This window comes from Cynocephalus volans, chromosome 11 (genome assembly GCF_027409185.1).
Source record: "Cynocephalus volans isolate mCynVol1 chromosome 11, mCynVol1.pri, whole genome shotgun sequence".
NCBI classification, from domain to species: domain Eukaryota; kingdom Metazoa; phylum Chordata; class Mammalia; order Dermoptera; family Cynocephalidae; genus Cynocephalus; species Cynocephalus volans.
In genome coordinates, this window is record NC_084470.1 from 3,583,076 (window position 1) to 3,607,846 (window position 24,771).

General features: G+C 44.1%; 1 protein-coding gene across 3 annotated transcripts in view; it reads right to left on the bottom strand.

Annotated features, from left to right (window-relative positions):
* Positions 1-2,076: 2,076 nt before the first annotated feature.
* Positions 2,077-24,771, bottom strand: part of ELMO1 (engulfment and cell motility 1) — a 549,163-nt gene continuing 526,468 nt past the window's right edge. For all 3 annotated transcript variants that reach the window (XM_063113910.1, XM_063113909.1, XM_063113911.1), the window contains 3 exons: positions 24,581-24,663; positions 15,402-15,479; positions 2,077-3,412 (listed from right to left, as the gene is read on the bottom strand). In XM_063113910.1, coding sequence (XP_062969980.1) covers positions 3,212-3,412; positions 15,402-15,479; positions 24,581-24,663 — 362 coding nt within the window. In that variant the 3' untranslated portion in view covers positions 2,077-3,211. The remainder of the gene's footprint in view (positions 3,413-15,401; positions 15,480-24,580; positions 24,664-24,771) is intronic.

Here is a 24,771-nt window from a genome sequence, read left to right on the forward strand (position 1 = left end):
GATGTTCTGCTTCTCTCTTGCTCCCCCATACCCCACGTTTGGAAGTGTTGGTTACAGCATCCTTTCTACTACTGTACCTTGTACGTATTTATATAAAACCATTTACCACGCCGTGCTGCAGCTTTTTAGTTTTATATTTGAGGAAGTTACTGGTCATTTCCTTGACTTTATAAATTTTGTTCTTATTTTTACAAATTTTCCTCCTGTTGCATTCCTAGTATCTAGTTCTAAGCACGTTTTTGATTATTGAATGGATATTTTATTTCCTCCTTAAAGTTAAAAGCTTATGTTAATTGTAAAATATTTTCATAACTAAAACAAAATGAATGAAAGGTATGTATGTCACTGGGGACATCAATTGCTTCGTTCATTGTACGAGCAGGTGGGTGGGACAGGCTGTAGTTGATAATTGAAAGACGGTTTAGAGAGGACTTGCGAACAGACTCAAGAAACATTCAGCCTTGCATTTTTCCTTCTGCAATTACTATTGGCTTTCCCTACCCCTAAAAGTAGTTACAGGGATTTGAGAGGACCAGTTAGTTACCCTTCCTTCTATGGGTTCCGAATATAAATAAGAAAAGAATTAAAATATCAGCAAAGCCAGATTAAGTGATCAGTTTTATGTCAGGTAAAGCTGAACTAGAAAATGCAACTTGGGCTTAAATCAGGCTTCCTACTTTACTTCTGCCTTGGATTTGGCTGATTGGCAGAGGCTTACAAAATTGTGGGCACCAGAGGCAGAGCTTGCGGTGGTGGGCTCAATGCATGGGAAAGGCCTTGGGCAGCCTAGAGAGAGAAGGCCAGGGAGGGGCAGCACCCCTTACCACGGGCCTCACGATGCAGGCAGACAGAACGATGCACTCTCAACAGCTTGCCAGTTCCAGGCAGGAGGGTCTAATGAGAGGTAGGAGAATGCTCTCTTTAGCAGTCCTGAAAGGGTTTGTTTCTGTTGAATGTACCAAAGCAGGAGTGCTAGAAGACAGAGGACTGGATCTTCCCAGCCAGGGTCACAGGACTGATCAATCTCTTAAACAGAGTCCTGGGACCTCAGAGATCTTGGTCCAGGAAATTCCCCTTTTCGTGGACATGATCTTGTAACCTCCAATTAAAAACTGGTATGACTTTGCTTTCTTTTACCTAACATTTATCATTTTATCACGATGACGGGTAAATCAATACATGCTCCTGTCACAAAGGACGTACACATTATTAATATCAAAACTCAACAATAAAGGAATTGTTAACCTGATATTCAGGTATGAGAGCTCGGGGGGAAGAAGGATTCTCTGTGAATGACTATGGATTATAAATGACTTCTTTCCTGTAATTTATGGAGTGCTCTGGACCATGTCATCTGAACCCCGGTCAGTCTGTAATTGCACATCCCGATGGCGGCAAAGAGCAGTGACACAGATGCATGTGCGGCTCGTGCTGTGCATCCAGAGTGGCTTGTGCTCTGCCTCCCTTAGCTCTGCATGCTCAGGCCCTGCTGCCCTCAGAGTTCATGATCCAGATGACACCTCTGGTGGAACTGACCTAAGAAAGCTCCTTTGCTGGGCTCTGACCCTTAATTTATTAATTCACAGTTAGATTTATGTAATTGTAACAATTTATTTCAGGCCTGTGGGTTTGCATTCTTTTTCATTGCTAAACGTGCTCCCTCAAAGTTGTGTTGTGTTTAATTTGACCAGTTCTGTAAACCACGTAATGGTAAGGAAGAGGATGAAAAAGAAAGTCATGGTGAGGGGGCAGCTGTGAAATGAACAGATCATTATCTTTACCCAGTGGGTCTGACTTTCTCTGTGTGTTGAGATGGCCTTAGAAGCAACATTCTTTACAGGTGCTTGGAGCCTACAGTGACCCAGCAATAGTCAGAGTCCCCTAGTGTTTTGCTAACTAGCGTGCACATAAGCACCCGGGTCAGCTGGTCTGGTGGGCTCGGACACCCCACATTTCTAACAAGCTCCCAGGTGACACTGATGACTCCAGAACAAGAACCCGAGACACCAAATCAGAACGCCAGCTCCCCTGCTCATCACGACTCATTTTATTCCACAGAGTGTTTAAGGGAATGTTACTCTCAGGAAGAAGTTTGGGATGAAAATAATTAAAAAAAAAAAAAACTGGAAAGTACACACACTTATGAATCTCTTCTTTTCATTAAATATATATCTGTTTGGCAAAAAATGTTAGACTCTTTTGTACAAAAACAAAGCCAAAAGAAAAAAAAAAAAAAGAACCTAACCCCAAACCCTTGCAAATTGTAAATACCTGTAATAATTACAATGATGTAAACTCGGATGTCTGACAGCTTGGCCAGCCTGTGGAACTTGTACTGTAGCAGGACGCCCAGGAGGGGACATCGGACAGCAACGGCCCGTCACAGAGACATTCTGGTTTAGCCTATCAGAGATGGAGCGTGACTGTTGGTCACTGCCTGTGCTTTCAGCTAAGAGGCAGGGGCATGTGTGGATTCAAGGGAGGCAGGCTGGGCTGGGGCAGCGAGAGGAAGCCCAAGACGAGCTGGGCAGGAGGGAAGTTTGGTCGTGGTCACAGTGCGGATGCAAAGTGGGCATGGGACCCGTGGGCTGTCTGTTGGGGTGACCTGATGCTGGCGAGGACTACAGGAGGCTACTGCTGCTCTTGGGACCAAAGAGGAACAGGGCACGGCACAGGCGGGAGGGCAGGGAGGAGACTTGGAAGCAGATCTCAATTCCAGTGGAACTGGTGGTGCGAGCTGACTCTAGAGAAAAGGGAGAGGATGTGGTCTTCAGTGTTCTCATCAAGGAGCTAGGCTGTTTCTCCAGGACATGGGCCTTGGGGCACTCCCCTTGGTCTAGTGGGCACGTTTTGGAGCATTCTGGGGCTGCTGGCTTTCCTACCCCGGGAAGGAAGGACATGCCTGCTGGGGTTAGGGTGGAAGGGCCCTTTGGCTCTCACACTGGCGGCAGTGGGTTTTGCTCTTGTCCCGCCAGTGGACTGCAGCAATGGGAAGTGACCTAAAGCAGTGGAGTCTAGAAACAGTCAGGAAGGTGAGCAGGATGCCAGGCAGAGTCCAAAAAATGCTGGGGCTAGAGGTGAGGCCAAAGGAAGCGTTGGCCCACAGCTTCCCTTGACCAACAGAGGATCCAAGGTGTGAGCGTGTTTCTATTCCTCGCTCCTCTTAGCTAGGTTTTCCAGTTTGGAGGGGGCGCGTCCGGGCCCAGCCACTTCAGTTACAGTCATAGACGAAGTCGTAGTTGCTGGGCTCCTTGGGGATCGGTGGAGGAGCATCGGGGATCTGGATGTTTTCCAGGTCCAGGAGGCGGAGCTTGATTTCCATGCTGAGCAGCGTGTCCAGGTCATTCCGCGTCAGGTCGCTCATCATGTCTTTCCCGAGCAGCGCATTCAGTCCATCTGTCCAGATACAGTACTGGCAGGAAAGGAGGTGACAGTGATCATTACTGACGACAATTACAGGAGTTGTGACAATAGCTAAAACTCGGGGAATACTCTGAGCACAAGCTAGTCTCTGTGCTGAGTGCTTTGCCTACACCGTCATTTGATATTCACAGTATCTCTATGACGTGGACACTTCCATCCCCATCGCTGTTTCAGAGCTGAGGGAACTGAGGCACAGAGAAGTTAAGTAACTTGGGAGTTCCAGTACCCATGTTCTTCTGAGCAAAGAATGCCTCCTTATGGAACAGCAGAGGATGGAGTCCTCATGACTGTACAACAGAATCTCTCCAACACCGCACTGGGGAGTACTGGTGGAATATATCCCAACACTCTTGGACTCAACATTGGGTCAAGCCCATTGCTTTCTGGCCTCCCGTCATGGTTCCCAGTCTAATCTCTGTTCTCTGCCCATCCTATCTGATTCTTAGCATGCACAAGGACAGGCCTGTCCCACCTGGACCAATGGTAGTCCTGCCTTTGCATTTCTCAGCCTTCTGCTGCCCAAGTCTGGCAGCCAGAATGGTTACATTTATTGGGTGATCTTAATGGGAAGTGAGTTGGCTGCCTGTCTGGGGACCTCTGCTGCCTGGGTCTCCAGATCCCTGGGAAGGGATCACTTGTTTTGGAAGGCCCTCCTGAGTACCTATCTCAGAGTTTGGTTCTCCTCTCATAGAATGAGTCACAGCCTTTTGCCTCTCCAGTAGACTGAGCTCCTGGAGGGAAGGAACTGTGCTCCGCTGATCAGAGAACCAGGCTTGCTCTTGTCAGCTCCCCTCCCTGAGGCTGGAGTCCTGCCTGAGCCTGGTAAGAGCCAGCCACTGCCGCCAGCATCTTGGAGAACAGCCTGCATTCAGATACTGTGCTCTGCTCCGTTAGGCTGTCCCTAGGCCTGCATAGGACCTCTATGGCAGAAATTTCTTTGCTCTTCCTGTGGGATGGTTTTCCTTCCAGCATTCTCTCTAGATTCCTTCCTCTCCTGGCCTAATTGGGTCGAGTTGCAATTCTAGACCCTACTTGATTAGCCTATTTTTTTGCACTGTGGTTACCTGGGCTGTATCTCGGAATGTGATAGCAGATCTCAACATAAAAGTACTCAAAGACCGCAAGCACCATATAAGTCATAAGTCACCGTGATGTGAGATGGGAATCTATCATGGTGGGCGGCAATGACACCACGTTTTAAGCCGAGGGCATGCACAACGGTGTATTATGAGGTCCATGTCTGAGGAGCCAGCATTGAACTGTAGGGCTTCAGTTCTACCTTGGCTATGTGATCTCATCAAAGCATTTAGCCCATCTAAACGCTCCTTTAGTGCTAAGGGATTTAAGCATTAGTGTCCCCGTGAATCCCTTAGCCAGATTTTAACAATGCCTGACCATCCTTTTCTTCATAAATAACCTTGATAGAAATAGGTACCTAGTTTCTACCTCGGAGATCCTGATCTTGTAGACCTGGAGTGAGAAAACTTTATTTATAAGAGCTTTCCAGATAATTCTGATGAACAACCAGGAATGGGTACCACTGAACTCTATGCTTTCCAAGTCCCCTTCCAGCTCTGACACTGTTCTGTGGTAAATCCCTAAGTCCTAGAGATTACTGCTCTTTGTACACAGCCTTCCCAGCCCTGGCTAGCTTCCTAGTACAGATCAGTTTAACCCACAGGATCATTTTTATGGTGCTTTTCTATTGAGAAGCAACAGGCACAGAAAATTTTATTAAAAAGTACATTAACCAATAAATAAAAACCCTGTAGTACTGAATTTGAGTTGGAACTATCAACTCATGATTATTTTATCTTTTAAAATAATCATGAGTTATTATTTGATAATCTTTTTTAAAAAATCATAACTCCCAGCTCTGTCCACAAAGGTATAAAAATAATGACCAACCAAATAGTAATGGGCACACCTTACGCTCGGATTCTGGTCACTAAATACCATCTCCTACTAAAAGTAACTACAGCTCCATAGAGAAAAGGCAGGAAACATATAAGATGAACCTGGAGCATCCTGTCATACTGGATGACATAAAACATAACGGGTCATGGCAATAGGACTTAGAAGCCAACCTGATGGTGTTGCCCCAGACAGGATAATCTGGACACTAATAATGACAATAACTGCAACATATCGAGACACAAATATGTTTAAATCCACGACTTCACACTGATACTCAAACACCAAGAACATTTCATTGATTTTCTTTGAAAGATGCTTATTGTTTTAGAAACTGAAAAGAGAATCAAATATTTATCCTGCCTGTCATATATAAATGATATAACTTTAAGGTAACCAAATAGTTGATGAGGCCAGTTTCTCTTTATATATCCCACTAATAAATGAAGAAGGAATTATAGAGTTGGAATACCAACCTCGGGCAACCTCTGAGAGATCTAAGGATTTAGGCAATGAACATCAGTGACTGGAAACATCCAAAAACAGAGGCAAGAAGACACCAAGAAAGTATCCAACACCATTGCTGCTGCTTAAAAACTCAGCCAGAATTTGACTAATCCTCTAATTACCAATTTATAGGAAATACAGGGGACAGATGAATATATAAAATAATATTGCAGGTTGTGGTGGGCGGAATACCCACCTTTCAAAGGTGTCCAGGTCCTACTCCCCAGATCCTATGAATATGTTTGATTCCATGGCAAAGGGAATTAAGATTGCTATCAGCTGACCTTAAAACAGAGAGATGACCTTGTATTATCCAGGTGGGCCCAGTGTAATCACAAGGGTCCTTAAAAGTGAGAGAGGGAAAGTCGGAGTCAGGGAAGAGGAGTGGAGGGCCCTCAACCTGCCCGGACTGCTGTCGGTGGATGGAAGCTGCTGTGATTTTATGTCTGGGCCGTTTGGACTCATGCTGAAACTCCACCCCCACTGTAAGAGTAGTGTTGGGAAAATATAGGAAAATGGTCAGGGCCCCTCAGATGTTCAGAATCTTGTGGAGCATTTGAGGTAAATATGCACATGTGCTCAGGTGTTCCTTGTTTGTCTAACATAATTGCGCATGTGCACCCAGGTGTCCTGGGTTATGGACTTAAGTATAAAGGATGAGTGGTTCTGATCCATGGTGCCCCCACCCCAGGATGCCGCAGGGTGGGCCATGGGGAGGCCACTACTGCTGCTGGAGGCAGCTGCTGCTGCTGCTGCTGCTGCCAGTGTCCCCAGGACCCTCTGAGAGGCCACCACCACTGCTGCTGCTGCTGCTGAGGACTAAGCGCGTGTCATCTGCCAACAGCTCCTGGGATCTTTCCCAATTACCTAGCGTGGACCTGTGTGTGAGGGGTCTGGTGACCCAGCCTGGCATGTGAGGGGTTTGTGACCCAGTCTGTACAATGGGTTTGAAGGGTCTGAGCTCTAGCCTTGACAATACAAATGGAAACTTAGTAAAACTGGAATAAAGAAACGTTTTGTCTTTAGCTATGAAATGCCTAAATTAGTGTAGCTATTGCCTCAACCCAACAACTGACATAGTTGTGTAGCTATACACGTAGTAAGAACTGGGAACTCTATGGTGTTTGAGAGGTGGGACCTTTGGGAGGTAATTAGAAGTAGATGAAGCCACAAGGGTGGAGCATTAATGGTCTTATGTTGGGAAAAGTAGGAAAATGTCAGGGCCCCTCGGATGTTCAGAACCTTGCCGAGCATTTGCTGTAAATATCCTCAGGTGTATCTTGTTACTACTTAATGTAAGTTGTGTGTGAGCACCCAGGTGTCCAGGGTTGTGGACTTAAGTATAAAAGACTAACAGCTCTGAGCCACAGTGCTGCTCAGAACTCTCAGAGAAGTCACTAGGATGGTTGCTCCCAGATCTGAATAAAACCCATTCATTACTCTATACCCACGGCTCCCAGAACCTTTTATCCCCCCTATTACCTAGCTCACAGACCTGCATGTGGAGGGTTTGTAACCCAATCTTTGCAACAGACTCGAGGGGTCTGTAAGCCCTAGCTTTACAATTGGCGTAGTCGGCAGGATATTTGAGCAGGTACAGGAGTCAAAAACCCCTTGGTGAGGGAGGAAATGTGGCTATTCCTGAATATGTTGTGCCCTCTGGCCACTTTCCTGTTGACTGGGACCTAGTCGCTGCTTACCATACTACAAGTCAGCATAGACCAGGCACTCCATGAAGCAGTGCGGCCTCAGAAAGCCCCTTGGGACGGGGAGGAAATATGGCTGTCCTTGAGCATATGGTGCACGGTGGCCACTTTTCTGCTGACTGGAGCCTGGCTACTGCTCACTATGATACAAACTGATCGAGATTTAAAGAAGAAAGCAGAGCTGTTGGAAGCACGGATAATCTGTCTGGAGGATGACGTTCTGCGACCGGGCACCCCTGCCTCTCACACCTGGAAGAACGACAAACCCAGTGGTGAGTTGGAGGAGACTTTGCGTCTCCAGGCACGACCTGTTGTGCACCAGAAACTGAAACACGAGCAGCCTATAGAACCAGGTGGACAACTGGTGGGTGATCCACAGGTGACTGAATTCACTACCTATGTCCCATAGACCCAGGTTGAATTAGTTGATTTAGGGAGACAGTTCCATCGGAAACAGGGGGAGCCCCTGGCTGCTTGGCTGCTGTGGTTATGGGACCTAGCAGTGGATAGTGTGATATGCTCTGGTGAGGAGATGGAAAAATTGGCCTCCATCACCATGCACCTGTCCCTCAGGGAACAGCTGCAGAATAGCTGCAGATATGCACAAGGGCCAGGTAATCACTCCTTAACAGAATGGGTGAGTGCAGCTGCCCAAACCATGTGGGCAAAAGCTGGAGAACTTCCCAAGACTGAGTAAATGGCAAACATATACTGACTTGGTTCAAATAATTTGGGAGCTGGGGATGTGGCACTCCATGTTTAATGTGAATACCCATGACCCAGACGATAAAAATTTTATAGGCAGCATGAGAGACATAGTGCTGCAAAATGCCCTGTCAACATCCTTTGGGTCACTGATGGCCATACTGGCCCCATACATTGGTCATCCTATACATGAGGTAATGACCATGATAGCCAGCTTGGGTGAAGTAGAGGAGAAAAGACAAGGAAAGGGGTCTGGAAGGTGGCGAAGATCCAACCCCTAAGAAATGATCAGGATCTTATCCTGAGGGGACCAAGCAAGACTAGCCGTAAGCAGATGTGGCTTGATTTGCTTCCAGCAGCGGTTGATAGCAAGAAAACTGACTGGCAGCCAAATGCAGTCCTGTTTGCCTTGTGGCAGCAATTACACCCTGAACAGCTTTTCACTAAATGTCCAGAAACAGGTAGCAAAGTGCACTCGGTGGACTTAAAGGATTTTTTGATTGCTTCTTAGGAGGCAGATGAAATGTTCCAGTTTGATTAGGGAGCAAGCCAAGGTACTCATCTTTTCGGGGCAGGTGAGGACCGGAGGCCTCATGTTGAATACACTGGTCAAGGACTAATGCGCAGCGTGTTTTGGCATTGGTAGATAATGGCACAGAATGTAGCCTGATATATGGCAATCCAGATAAGTTTCCAGGGGCCACAGTTCATATAGATGGCTATGGAGGACATACTACTGAGGTCAAAGCTATGTCATTACCATTGGGCATAGGATGATTACCTTCTTGTATGTACACTGTATATTTATCCCCCATGACTGAATACATCTTGGGTATGGATGTACTTTATGTTTTGCACCTGAAAACAACAGTTGGAGAGTTTCAGCTACAAATACAGACAATAAAGCCTGTGTTATAGAGATATGCTGAAGATGACCCACAGGTGTTAGTTACCCCAGCCAAGACGTGTAGTTAACGTAAAGCTGTATCGCCTACCAGGAGGACATGCAGAGATAGGTGCCACTATATTGTAATTAGAAAAAGTTGGCATTATTCATCCAGTTCATAGCCCATTTAATGTTCTGGTATGGCCAGTGAAAAAACCTGATGGTACCTGGAGAATGACTGTAGACTATCGAGAACTAAACAAAGTAGTGCCTCCTTTGCATGCAGCTGTGCCTTCAGTTCACAACTTGATGGATCAGCTGATGACTCAGCTGGGAACTTATCATTATGTAATGGACCTTGCAAATGCTTTCTTCTCTATTCCAATCTTGGCCAATAGCCAAGATCAGTTTGCCTTCACATGGGAAGGGAGGCAGTGGACCTTTCAAGTATTGCCCCAAGGTTATCTGCATAACCCAACCATCTGTCATCTGTCATGGTTTAGTGGCTGGGGACCTAGCCAGGTGGACAAAGTCCAGCATGGTTACAATGTTTCACTACATTGATGATGTGTTACTAACCTCTGGTTCTCTTACAGATTTAACCCAGGCAGCTCCAACACTGCTAAGCCATTTGGAACAATGTGGGTGGGCTGTGAACACAGCCAAAGTACAAGGAAGTGGGCTGTCAGTCAAATTCTTAGGAGTGGTCTGCTCGGGTAAGATGAGGGTCATCCCAGAAGCTACTGTAGACAAGATACGGGCATACCCTTAACCCACAACTATAGCTCAGCTACAGACATATTTGGAACTTCTGGGGTATTGGAGAGCTTTTGTGCCCCATATGGCTCAAATGGCATGCCCACTGTATGCCTTAACAAAGAAAGGAGCCCCCTGGGATTGGACTGAGGAAGTAGAACAGGCTTACCAGGCTACAAAAAGGGAAATAAAGCAAGTGCAGGCTTTATAAGTGGTTGATCTTACTAAACCTTTTGAATTAGATGTAAATATCACCCAAGAGGGGTTAGGATGGGGTTTGTGGCAGGGACAAGACTGATTCTGAACACCTGTGGGATTCTGGACTCAGCTCTGGAAGGGTGCTGAAGTGCGCTACACCCTAATAGAAAAGCAGTTAGCGGCTGTGTATTCTGCCTTGATGGCCACTGAAGCTATCACAGGACCTGCCAAAGTCCTAGCTAAGGACAACATATCCCATACTAGGTTGGCTGCACATGTGGGCAACCAACCCTAAAACAGGTGTAGATCAGACTCCCACTCTGTCTAAATATAGGGAGCATATATAGAACAAAGGAGCACTGTGTCAGCGAGTCCTCTGTCCAAGGAGTTGCAAACTGTGCTAGGCCCAGTAGAGGTTGTGGAGGAAACTTTGACACACCATTACCCATGGAGGTGGAGGCTACACCTTTCCATGAGGGACAGGGACCTATCACAGAGCAAGCTTGGTATACAGATGGCTCTAGCGCGGGACCCTTAGCATCACGGACAGCTGTTGTTGTCCAACCCTTAACAGATACTATGTGGTATGAAAATGGCACAGGGAAAGCAGTCAATGGGCTGAATTGAGAGCTGTTTGGATGGTAATAAAAAATGAGCCTGGGCCATTAACCATCTGTACTGACAGCTGGGCTGTGTACAAAGGTTTAACCCTTTGGATTTCTACTTAGAAATATCAATGGTGGATGGTAGGCCACTGACCTCTGTGGGGACAAGCCATTTTGCAAAAGTTATGGGAACTGGGGCATGAGAAAGAAGTAACCCTTTTTCATGTCACAGGACATTTCCCCCATAGCCAGTTCAGGAAATGATGTAAGATGGCTGGAGAGAGCCCCAGCTACTGATGTAGCCCAGTGGTTACATCGACAAATGCAGCATGCTGTCAGCAAAACCATGTGGATAGTGGCTCAAAGATGGGCCTTGCCTGTAAAATGGGAAGATGTAGTAAATGCCTGTCATGCTTGCCTGGTATGTGCTTGAGTCCACACCCCCAGCAGGTACCCCATATAAACGGGCAAATAACTCGAGGAAGGGTGCCCCTGACTCGATGGCAAGTGCACTTTGTCGGACCACTGCAAAGGTCAAAGAATTTCAGATACATCTTCACTGCTGTCGATACAGCTACTGGTCTTCTGTTTGTATGGCTTTGTAAGGCCCCAGATGAGGTAAACACTGTGAAGGCACTGAATAGCCTTACGGCCATGTATGGCTGGCCTGTAGTTATAGAGAGTGACAATGGAACCCACTTTACTGGACATGGGGTTCAGAAGTGGGCTTCCCAATTGTCTATTCAGTCGAAGTTACATGTGCCATATCATCCCCTGGCAGCAAAGATGATTGAGAGATACAATCGTCTTTTAGAAAAGGGGCTAAGGCTATCTGCCCAACCCCCATCCCTGAAGGGGTGGACAGGTCGGTTATGGCCGACAGTCAGGATTCTAAATGAGAGACCCCACAAGGACGGACCTCTCCAGTGGAAGCTCTGTTTCACAGGGCTGCAGTGTCTATACAACTGCAATTCACTACTAGAGATGAGATTTTGAAGCCAGGATATGGCAAGAATGGAAATAGTCTCTTACCAGCCCCAATTTGTTTGCAACAGGGACAGACAGCACAATGGGAATGGCCTTGGAGAATAGAAGCCCCCCATATATGCTGGGTAGGCCTAATAGGGCCTTGGGGGAAAGGATTAGAAGAAGACTTGCAAATTTCACCTTGGGTGACAAGTACTTGGCCTCCTCGAGTAAAGGTAACATGGCCTGGAACAGATGAGCACTCTATTCCAAAGGGCACATTTGTATTATCACTATGGCCAATTATGAGTTCTCCTATACTGTTATATGTAGAACCTACAGATCCAACAGTACTAGCAGATAAAGTATGGTAGCATAAACCAGGTAAGGTATCTATACCTCCAACCATTCTTTCCCAGGATGGCAAACTGGCATGTATCTTACCAGAGGGGTGAGAACTCCCCCTATTGGTACCAATAACCCTTCTGTCTATTCACGCATAGTTTTCTGGCTGCGGGCACCAGAGTCAACTGGATACAGACATATGTTCATGTGACCGATGTGTTGGCTTATTGAATATACATTGAACTTCATGCCAATGAGGACTACTAACCAGACATGTTCGGCTAATAAGTGAAAGAACAAAACTACAGGACAAACCTAAGGAAAAGCCTTAAGGCATATTGGACAGACGACAGGTTGTATGAATGTAAGGGTCACTTATCCTTGCTAAGGGAACATCGCGGAAGATTCTGAACGTGTAGATTGTACAGTGAGGGACCCTGAAGTGGTGGATTGTTGGGAAAAATAGGAAAATGTCAGGGCCCCTCGGATGTTCAGAATCTTGCTGAGCATTTGCTGTAAATATCCTCAGGTGTTCCTTGTTACTACTTAATGTAAGTTGTGTCTGGGCACCCAGGTGTCCAGGGTTGTGGACTTAAGTATAAAGGACTAACAGCTCTGCTCCACAGTGCTTCTCAGAACTCTCAGAGAAGCCACTAGGACGGTTACTCCTAGATCTGAATAAAACCCATTAATTTTTCTATACCCACGGCTCCCAGAACCTTTTTTTTCCTATTACCTAGCTCAAGACCTGTGTGTGGAGGGTTTGTAACCCAACCTGTGCAACAGACTCGAGGGGTCTGTAAGCCCCAGCTTTACATCTTATAAGAGGAAAAAGAGAAACTTCAGCTACCACACTCAGCCCCCTTGCCATGTAATACACCTTGGAACTCTGTACAGAGTCCCCACAAGGAAGAAAGCCCTCACTAGAAGTAGCCCCTTGACCCTGGACTTCCCAGCCTGCAGAACTGTAAGAAATAAATTTCTTTATACATTACCCAGTCTGTGGTATTACTTTATAACAATAGAAAATGAACTAAATCTAGGCCAAAGAATGTGGGTGGCCCCTCTGCTAGAGCTCCCAGAGAGGAACTCAGACTTACTGACATCTTGATTTTAGCCCAGTAAGACCCACATTAGACTTTTGACCTCCAGAAGTGTAAGACAGTAAGTTTGTAATTTGTGATACTTGGAATTAACACCTACTTTGTGGTAGTTTGTTACAGTAACAAGAGTAAACAAAAACAAAGAGGTATAATCAGCAGGGTCTAGACCACCAACAATTTTACAGGACTAATGACCTGGTTTCTTCAATAAATAAGTCCTAAGGGAAAAAAGCACATGCACATGACTGTGTGAGGAGAAAGAAGAACCTAAAAATTCAGAGAACCCTAAAAAGTATGTCAACCAATTGCAATACATGGATTTTACATGGATTCTGATTTGAACAAAGTAGAAAAAGAAAAACCACACAAACGAGCCAACTGGAGAAATCTGAAAACTGCCTGCACGTGGTGGTATTAAAACAACTACCACATTACTTATTTACTTGATGTGATACCATATAGCAGTTCTGTTCAAAACTGACTCTAGTATTGAGAGATGCACACAGGAATATTTACAAAGAAAATGAAGGGATACCCTCATTTGCTTCAAAATAATCTGGGGGGTGGCAGCTGGGTGTGCAGGAAGAGTAGGTGGGGAGTGGATGGAACCAGGCTGACGTGTGCTGGTGACGGAAGCTGAGCGTCAGTCACCCCTGCTCTCTCCCTTGTCACCTCTGCAGTCTGGGGCCTAACGGGAAAGGGACTCTGCAGCCAGACTGCTGGGGTGTAGTTCTAGCCCGATCACTTACTACTTGTGTGAACTTCAACGTTTCTTAGCCTCTCTGTGCCTCATTTCTGTTTTATACAATGGGGACAATATTAGTTTGTTTCTTTTAGAGTTATGTAAGGATTAAGTGAGGTAAAATATATCTTACCATTGAACGGTGCCTGGCACAGAGTCAGTGAGGCTAATTATAATTACTATTATCCCGTCTGTTGCTGTCGTATTCAGTTCTGGGAGGCCTCTCACCCCTCATTTGATAAATGAGGATGTATGGACTAGAACTTCCTACTTTATGGAGTGATTATGAAAAAAAAATGAGGTAACAGGTGTGAAAGTGGTCTGAAGAAAGGAAAAGTGTCCTCACTGTGTCTGCAGAAGTGGCAGACACGAATACAGATTTGCCAGCTCCAGCGCATTTATCCTTATCTGGAATTAACATACACTTAAGAAAACAGCCTTGCATGGATTTAAATAACACCCAAAGTTCTACTATTTTAAGTAGTTGTTCATACAGCTCTATACATCTTGGGACTATGGTGGCCTGTGCATAACCACAATCTGATTTAAAAACAGAAACAGTAGGACACTATCTATTTTCAGAAAGATGAAGACATAGTCTTACCCTTCTGCAAACTAAATGTCAAGTGACACAGAATTATGTTTAAGCACCATTCTAAATGCAGGATTTGTGCCTAATCTTTCCCCTCTCTTTAGGATGTGCAATTTTATTCAAAAGCTTCAAATGAGTGAAAACCAGACGCTGAATAACTTCTAAATGAGCTAAATCTCCTCGGGGATACAGAGAACAAAAGTCAGATTCCATTAAAATGTTCCCTTCCTTTCTAAAAAGCTGTTTATGCAACCACATGCAAAACAAAAATTTGAATGGTATCATCTAAAAATAAAAGTTTCAAGCATGATGTTGGCTTCAGTTTGTAAGAGAAAAAGTTAAATCAACCATAACTGCTACTTTATCTTACAAATGCATTTTTGTAGATTTATGCTAAATACTTTAAATATAGCTGACAGCGTGTTTCAAGAAGAGAAACAAATTATACATATAACAAGATGTCAAAAAGGAATAAAAGCATCTTGAAAATAAAATTTCAACAGCAGAGACAGCCCTAAACCTCTTAAAATAGCTTAAAGAAAGTTGGTAGAAGACGTAGTTCATCAGATGTCTTAAAAGAATAGAAACTAGTTTATCTTGGGAAAACCCACACCAAAAATTGAATATTCAATGAAAACCAAAGCTGTAACAAAGGCCACTTCTTCCTCTGGATTAACAATTGTGCCTTGGCTGAGTTTGAAGCATTTATACATTCTTTTTCTTTACCATGAACTATCAATCAGGCTACAAAGAAGTTGAACCTGTTGTTAATTGGAAGTTTTTCAAGAGGTTTCTAGTCTCTTCCAAGTCGACAAGATGCCTGTTTGTTCATGATTTTCTCAGGCAGGCTTTTTAAATTTTAAATAAAATTTCCTTCCAATATTTTTCCTTCTGCTCGTTTTTCTGGAGCAAATGTAACATTTTCTCATAAATTAACCCATGAAGACCCTTACCTCATGCTTGTCAGGAGCAATGAAGTTCAGCTGACAGTTTGAGTCATACAAGATGGAAAAAGCAAGTTCGAGCACCTCCTAGAAGAGATTAGAGAAGACGTCATGCAAGGAGAACCGTCACGTGCGCTCTGCAGTTACGAGTGGCTGCAGGCTGCCGTGAGTGCAGCCCACAGCCTGTGCAGGCCAGAGGAGCAGTGGCGAGGCTGGTGGGGCGAAGGAGAATGCTTCTCCAGGTTCACAGCACGATTCCCTCTCTCCATTCGGGGGAGGTCTGCCACACCACCTCATTTAATTCCCACGACAGCCATGCAGCAAGGGCGATCACTCCTCTTTTATGGAGGAGGGGGCTTAGAGAGGTCAAGTGAGTTGTCCAAGGCCACGCAGCCCCCCAGCTGTGCCGGTCTCTGTCCTTCAGCATCTCCTTTCCAGGCAGCCAGTGAAAAATGGTCAGCTCTGTCCAATCAGCAGCATTAAGGGCTTCTATTCCTCTATCACTCCAAAACAGACAGAGGTCCAGAAGAGTATGAACTCCCTAAAACGTGGAAGCTACATGGGGGATAATGAGGCACCTGGGTGAACCCATTATCTTTATGTCTGTCCTTTGATCTGTGAACTACTACTGTAGAGCAAAGGCTACACGAAACCTAGATTTTATCCAATAGAGGCTGCAAGTTATTAGGGAGAAGCAGAGGCTCAAGTGACAGAATACCTGGACTCATTCACTGGTGAGTAACTATTGGGTACAGACTATGAGCCAGGCCCAAAGGGCCAAGGAACAAGTGACCTTTTCATTTTGCTGCAGCTGAATGACCTTGGCCAAGGCACTCAGTGCCATGTCTAACATGTATGTTACAATGCATTTCTCAAGGGGTGCATACTGTACCAATACTGGGTGCAGTGATCAGTCTACTGGTCTGAGCAATCATCAGGTATAACCTTTGGAGGAGGAAAATCATCAGATTATCTCAAAACCCTATTGGCTTCTAATCTGGAAGCGAAGGGCCAAGTATTTTCACTCCAGCACTCTGCATTGTTATAACACACATGTTCTAAGATACCTTCCTTCTGGTGACTTTATTAGGCACCACTGATGACCGCCCTCTCCCCTGGTGTGATCTGAGAGCTGCACTGTTCAGTAATCGCCCACGAAGCGTTCTTTCTTAGGGCGCCAGATCTCTGCACACCATTCTCTACCTTAACGGCTGTCAGAGGATTTGCCTTTGGCCAGTCGCTTTTAGCAAAAATGCCCCAGAAAGAAGACGGAAGGCAAAAAGATGAGGTCAGAGCCTCCAGATTTCAGAATTTCAGATGGATCAAAGAATTCTTCCAGGCCCAGTGTTAGCCGGATGCCTCCCCCAGCATGGTCCACCATGAAGCTATTTCTGGCTCTCATGGGGTCTGTCTGGCTCACCTCCGGCTGTCTCCTCATCAAGAGGGGGCAGCTCCTGTTCTGAGATTAGATCTACCAGTATCTCACACTCAAATGGTCTCCTTGCCCTGCCAGAAATAGAATCAAGAGAAGGAAAGAATGCTGAGTCATGCACTGTGAGCTGTTCTGCAAAAATACCTCTTTCCTCATTTCTTACTCTTTTTCGTCCTTAGGCTTCCATTCAGGCCTGCCCAGTAAAGATGATAACATGAAAACAGAGCTCATCAAAACAAACAAAAAGAATTTTCCATTAGGTTTTGCATCAGTTTCCATAACCATATCTCTTGGGTCTTATCATTAAAATGGTCATGACTCTACTAGCAGTACCATAAACTGATCATCCTTTCAAAAAAATCAGTAAGGCAAACACATATCAAAAACCAGGGATCCCACTCCTGGGATTATTCCTAAAAAAAAATATTTAAAAGCAAGTAAAAGTTAACATGCATCTGTAAGTATCATACATCTGTAAGAACATTAGGAGAAACTAAATATTTCTACCTTCCTTGAGTATTAAAGAAATCACAGATCAGCAACTGAGAGAAATATATCTGGTCAATCATTCAATATGGCAATTATGAAGATCTGATGTTAGGTGGAAAAAGCAGAACTGAGCGCTGCGTACACACCGATCACAATTATGAACAAGGCCTACCTGTGGGCAGAGACTGGAAGCAAATATGTGAAATGAAGATAATTGTGTTAAGGTGCTGGGCCATTATTTCTTCTTAAAACATTTTTTTTTTTTTTCAATCAAGTGTTGTGCTCTAACCTCATAAATTCATAAAAGTTGTTCTCAGATTAAGAAAGCTGATATAAATGATGATTTCTTTACTAATCTTAGAGTCACTCATCAGGAAAAGTCTGAGTCCTACTAGAGAGACTGGAGAGAGAGGAGAGGATAGACTTTGCTTCTGAACCACCAGGTGGGATATCGCAGCAGCATGAGACGACCTTCGGAGGAAAACAGGAAAAGGTGAAATTCACCGAGGCTCTTCCAGGCTGCCCATGGATGACAACTACCAGTGATCCCTGTGCTGATGACAGCCGGTGTGAACACCATCACAGCACAGATATGTGTTCTTGACGAGGTGCTAAAGTCACTCAAGCTGAGTGTCAGCCTGGTTATGGCTATGACACTTCTGCAGGGGGACGGAGAAGGAGGAAAAAAGAGAGAGCATGCAAACTTTGGTCTTTGCCCTTCTACGGCATCTACTGCTGGAGAAGTGAATGATCAGAGCTGTCGTGACCTAGATTCCTGATAAACACAGGCAGGAGATGGGGAATTTGTGAGAATGTCAATCCCCGCTTTATTCTCACCAAGGCTGCCTGGGAGGGGGTGGGAGGAATTAATTCTCAGAACCGTGTGCCTGTGTTAAAGGGTGCTGTCACTTATAGTGGGCTTATTGACATCTCCAGCTCACTGTCAGTGAGTCATTGGTGGAGGTCAGCTCTTCAGCACTTGGAACAGGGAGGCCACAGAGCTGGGAACGATGGCACCTCTCACGCTGTCACTCCAGAAGCCGCCACCTGCCCAAACTGTCCATGAGGGAGAGAGGCGCCAGATGGTGGCAGAGTAGGCTGTCATGGATCTGGGGCAGCGTACCCCTCAGGGGCTTCCTGCCACACACCACAACACTCACTCAGACAACTAACACTCTGGGACCCTGCTGCTCACTACTGAAGGCCTTTTATTTCCTCTAAATGTAATTCAGTGAAAAATTCTATCCAGGAGCAACTTGGCTCCATCATCTGTTCCATAGTGCACACCTGCCACCTTGCCATGTGCAAGAAGGCCTGAATGGGCTCAGCTCTGGGAGAGAGGAGGCAGAGGATCTGAACACCCCTCCATGCCCAGGGGCCTCCGACCCTGCAGTCAACCGTCCAGTCCTGGGTCTGGTGGCAAGGCACAAAAGGTCAGGGGATGCTTAGAGAAATGGCATCTTGGTTTGGGGACTGCCGTCTTCCACAGGTCAAGTGATGGACTGTCTGATTACAAGAGTAGAGTTTTATGACATGTATTTTTCAGTAAACAGTGTTGGCTGCCACTCCTTACATTGTTTGGGGGTAACTTCACACATTTGGCCATTTTGCTCAGCATTCACTTAATTATGTTGGTTCTCCATTTATCTGGGTCATCTTGAGGGCCAAGCATTTTGAGGAAAGACACAGGATCTAATTTGGCATGTAAGCACGTGCTCAGTATGGCCACAAAAGTGGTAGTAGATTTCGTAGCTAGCACATTGCTGCTCCTCTATATACCTACAAATTTGAGTTTCTATTTTAGAAGGCAAAAATCACTCACTCATGTAGTCCGTCACAGAGGAGACTGCCTTCTCTAGCCTATATCAGTAGCATTATTGGCCAGTAGTTCTCCAGCCCATATTCTTCTCCCTGTCCCATCTATCATATGAGTCCAGTGTTTCCCAGTCCACAGAAATCTGCCTGTTGTGCTGACCTCTGTTAACACATTAGGCTCTATGTCCAGAGCTCATCCCATCTCAGGTGCTCCAGGGCTGGCTGGTGAATGGCTGGCTGGATGAATCAATGCCTCTGCAGTAGACACCTCAAGGAAAGGGCCCAGTCCTCTTCCTCTTCCATTCCCAGGGCCTTGGTCAGGGCTGGGCATATCAGCAGATGCATAATGGTCAAGAGGACTATCAGCTACTAATATTTTGCTGTTAACTAAGTGCCTGCTCTATGGAAGCTAATGATCCAGTGTGCCTTGCTCAGAGATTCAGGAAACCAAGAGTCTGTGGCACACATGTCAGAGGCTGCTCCCCAGCTGGAAAAACGGTCTAAAGAGTCAGCGACATGCCTTGGCTCACAGACCTCATATGGACACATTTTGGTCCACTCTCCTTCTAAGCTGCAGGTGTCCCCTTTTTCACTCAGAAGTCCCAGAGGTAGGGAGGACGGAGTCTCTGGAGTACTGGAAGAAGGGGTGTGAGTGTTGGGGGTGGAGGAGGTAGAGCTGTGGCTTTCCTTTCTGCCTTCTGATGTTTTGCCTGATGAACTGGGTATATGAACACTATTAACATCACAAGACAAGTAGTTTTCATGTACATGCAAATGAAAGAGCCAGGCTGGTGGAGATACTGACCCTGTCACCACTCAAGGCAGACTGTTAGAGCTGGGGGTGGCTAGAACACCTGGGCCAGTGAATTCCAGGAAGTAGCCTCCATTTGCTGTCTTATTTGTCTATTTACAGTAGTGTGCCCCATCCATCCATCTATCCATCCATCTATCATCCACCCATCCATCCATCATCCATCCATCCACCCATCGTCCTATCCATCCATCTGTCCATCCATTATCCATCCATCATCTATCATCCACCCATCCATCCATCACCCATCCATCCACCCATCGTCCTATCCATCCATCTGTCCATCCATTATCCATCCATCATCTATCATCCACCCATCCATCCATCATCCATCCATCCACCCATCGTCCTATCCATCCATCTGTCCATCCATTATCCATCCATCATCTATCATCCATCCATCCATCCAAACAATTTTTTATGAATGTCATGACAATTAAAAAAAAATGGTTGGAAAACATTTTCTCATTTTGCTTTGTTAGTCTCCTTTAAGAGGAGAGGAGTCTGATACAAGAAGGCCAAACACACCCACACGTATCATATGCTCAACTAAGATCATCTCCTCCTGTTCTGATATTGGTGAGTTGTGTCTTCTCTCACTTTTTCTTGGTTCATCAGGCTAGCAGTTTATTGATTTTATTCATCTTTTCAAAGAACCAGCTGCTGGTTTTGTTGATTTTCTCTGCTGTTTCCCTGTTTTCAGTTTCATTGATTTCTACTCTAATTTTTATTATTTCTTTTCTTCTGCTTGCTTTTAGACTTAAATTGATTTTCTTTCTCTAGTGTCCTAAGGTGGAAACTTTACTGATTTTAGATCTTTCTTATTATCTAATATATTCATTTAATGCTATAAATTTCCTTCTAAGCACTGCTTTCACTGCATCCCACATATTTTGATAAACCGTATTTTCACTTTATTTAGTTTAAAACATTTTGTAATTTCTCTTGAGATTTCTTCTTTAAACTATGAATTAATTTGAAGTATGTTGTTAAATTTCCAAATATTTAGGGGGGTTTCAAGTTATCTTTCTGCTATTGATTTCTACCTTAATTTCATTTTGATCTGAGAACATACTTGGTATGACTGCTATTCTTTTAAATTTGTTAAGAAATGTCGTATGGTCTGAAATGTGGTCTATCTTGCTTAATGTTTCCTGTGAGCTTGAGAAGAATGTGTATTCTGCTACTGTTGGGTGGATTATTCTATTAACGCCAATTAGATCAATTGATTGATGGTGCTCCTCTTCAGGTCATCAATGCCTTTTTTGATTTTCTGCCTGCTTGATCTATTGATTACTGAGAGAAGGATGTTGAAGTCTCCAATATAATAATGGATTTATGTATATCTTCTCCTTTCAGTTTTGTGACTTGTGTATTTTGATGCTTTCTTGTTAAGTGCATGCATGTTTAAGATTGTTATGTCTTCTTGGAGAATTGACCCCGTCAATATTTTCTTTATTCAAAAGTCTGATTTGTCTGAAATTAATATAGCTAGTTGTTTTCTTTTGGTTAGTGTTAGCATGATATGTCTTTCTCTATCCCACTACTTTTAACTTATTTTACTCATATTTAAAATGGATTTCTTGTAGACAACATATACTTGGATCTTTTTTATTTTTTAACTAATCTGACAATCTCTATCTTTAATTGATGTTTATCATTTATGTTTAAAGTGATTATTGATATAGTTAGATTTATATGACCATTCTTCTAACTTCTTTCTATTTGTTGCATTTGTTCTTTGTTTCTTTTTTCTCCTTTTTTCTTTGTCCCCAATTTAATTACTCTCAATTCCTCCTTCCTGTCCCTTGTGACTTTGCTGCCATTCATTTCACTTATCCATAGACTTTAATCATCCAATACATTGCTACTATTAATACCTTAAACAAAAAGTAGTTATCTTTTATAAAGATTAACAGTAAGAAAAATTAATATTTTTATTTTACCTTCATTTATTCTTTTTCTGATACTCTTCCTTTCTTTATGTGGATCCAGGTTTCTGATTTATATCACTTTCCTTCTGGCTGAAGCAATTATTTTAAGATTTCTTGAAGAACAGACCTGCTAACAATAAATTCCCTCAGTTTTTGTTTATCCCAAAAGTATTTATTTCTCTTTCACATTTGAAGGGTAATTTCACTGAATACTGAATTATAGGTTGATGTTATTTTCCTCCCAACACTTTAAATATTTCGCTGCACTCTCTTCTTGCTTTCATGGTTTCTGATGAGAAGTCCACTCTAATTCTTAACATTATTCTTCTCTGGGTAAGGTGTTTTTTCCACTCTGGCTTCTCTCCAAGTTTTCTCTTTGTCTTTGGTTTTCTGTACTTTGAATGTAATATGCCTAGGTGTGATTTTTGGATATTTATCCTGCTTGGTATCCTTTAAGTTTCCTGGATCTGTGGTTTGATGTCTGTTATTAATTTTGAAAAGTTCTTGGCCCTTATTGCTTCAGTGTTTTTTTCTGTTCTATTCTCTTTCTTCTCCTTCTGGTTCTCCAATTACACATAATGTTATACCTTTTGCAACTGTTTCACAGTTCTTTGATGATGTATTCTGTTTTTTTCCCTTTTTGCATTTCAGTTAGAAAATTTATACCAACCCATCTTCAAGCTCACTGATTCTTTCCTCAGCCATGTCAAGTCTACTGATGAATTTGTCAAAAAGTATTCATAATTTCCATTATGGTGTTTTTGGTGTATAGACGTTCCTTTTGATTCATAGAATTTCCATCTCTCTGCTTACATTGCCCATTTGTTCTTGCATGTTGTGTATTTTTTTCTTTAGAGCCCATAATGTTTTTAATCCTATTTATTTTAAATTCCCTATCTGATAATTCCAATATCTGTGTCATATTGGAGTCTGGTTCTGATGATTGTTTTGTTTCTTCAGACTGTTTTCTTACTTTTTGGCATGCCTCTAATTTTTGGTTTATATCTGCACATGTTACATCAGGTAATAGAAAGTGAGATAAACAGATCTTTAGAATGATGATTTATGTTAATTTGACAAGGAGTTGAGCTATATTTAATGTTTGCTGCAGATAAAAGTGCCAGAGTCTTCAAATCCTTCTTGTGTCTCTATTCCCATTGTTGCCAATTTCCCCACACTGTTTCCCGCTCAGCTCCAACTGTTATATAACCATGGGGACCTTGGCCAGAGCTGAGCAGAGCCAGGGCTCTCTGAGATTGTGGAGGGAACACCTGATGTGCTGAGCATATGGTAATCCCGGCTGGTGTTGAAGAAAGTCTGCCCCACAAGAGGAAAACCATGAAAGATGGGGACTTGCTGCTACTGTTAAGGACACTTCTCTGGAATCTGATGAGCTATAGAATCCCAGTCTCCCCACATCATGGAGGAGGGAGAAATGGAAACACTCACAAGTGCAATGCAGCAGATAAGCCACAGACCCTGGCCTCTTAGGCATGCCTAAGGTCATTGTGCTTGTCAGTTAAGTGCATTATATGATAGTGTTGTAACAAGCTCAGTCCATTAGGAATTCACATTGTCCTGAGGTGAGTTATACGTATGTAACTTAAGAAGCCAAGATCTTGCAACCCGCCTCCTTGGCTGGATCCCCTACCCTTGGCCTTCCTGAACAGGACTTTCATAGGACTTCTGTTTTTTCTTAACTATAGAAAAGATCGTCCTGGAAAGACCTGGATTCTCCTTTGTCTCATAACATTTGAAATTACAGAGCAGGGACTTTTTCTTTTAATCTTGCTTGAAAAGTAGGAAATGTATCATTTTGGTGTTCCTCTTGCGTGCTGATGCTAGAAATAAAGAAGCAACCTATGTGTTCTATGTGACATTTTTGTCCAAGGTGTCTGGAATACCCAGATAAATTTGGATTCTTTTCTTCATGGATGGTATATATCACAAGGTGCCAAGGGGTATAAACACAGAACTGACTTGCTGATGACCCCACCAAGGGCAAATACCTCAAAACTGTGGGCAAAGGGAATTTTTCTGTCTTTTTGTATAGTGCTCCCTCCTGCACCCTCTGTCACAGAACGTGGGCTTGTGTGGTGACAGCTGGTTGGTAAACTAGGAGGGGATGGTGAAAATGTTGTGAGAAAGTGGGCTTAGGCAGTATACACCTCTGGGGAAATTTTCTCCTTTAAGCTGGGTTTGAGATATTTCACAGCTGCCTTTCCAGGATGCTGAAGAGTATCAGGTCCTTAAATTTTTCTAAATTCTTTGAGTCAGCTGGTCTCTGCCTATCCAGGCTTCACTGAGAACCCAGGGAGGCTACTAAGGGGGTGATTACAGCAGGAAAAAATGTAAGAAATTAGGGTGAAGTCGAGGAAGAGAGAAATGAGCATAAGTGGGAGGTTAGGAGAGGCCCAGGGAGTGGTAGGATGAGTGGAGGAGGCTGGAGAGTGGAGAGGGAGGCAGCAGTGACAAGAAGTGAGAGAACGGAGGCGACAGGGCATTGGAAAACTGATCAGGGTGAGAAAGAGTAAGGGTTAAGAAGAGCAGAAGGAATCAGGAAAGGAAAAAGGAGAGCTGAGCAAGAGATGTGCAATTGTATGCACATCTGCACGCACGCACACTGCTGCAGAGCAGGGCTGGGCGGACGGCAGCTGCTGACTGCATGCTGCAGGTAAAGCTATTTGCAATAATTTGGAAATCATACCTTGTTTTGTTTAAGGGCACCTTTCTCTTTCATATGAGGGCAGTCTTTTCCTGTCACCACGGCTTTGATATCTGCCACCGGCACTGCAATTCACAAAAGAAAATGAAAGTAACTACACCATGTGAAAGCTTCGATGTCAATAAAGAAGCAGGACTAAGCATCGAGCCTGTTGCTATGGTTGCCATTCCCAG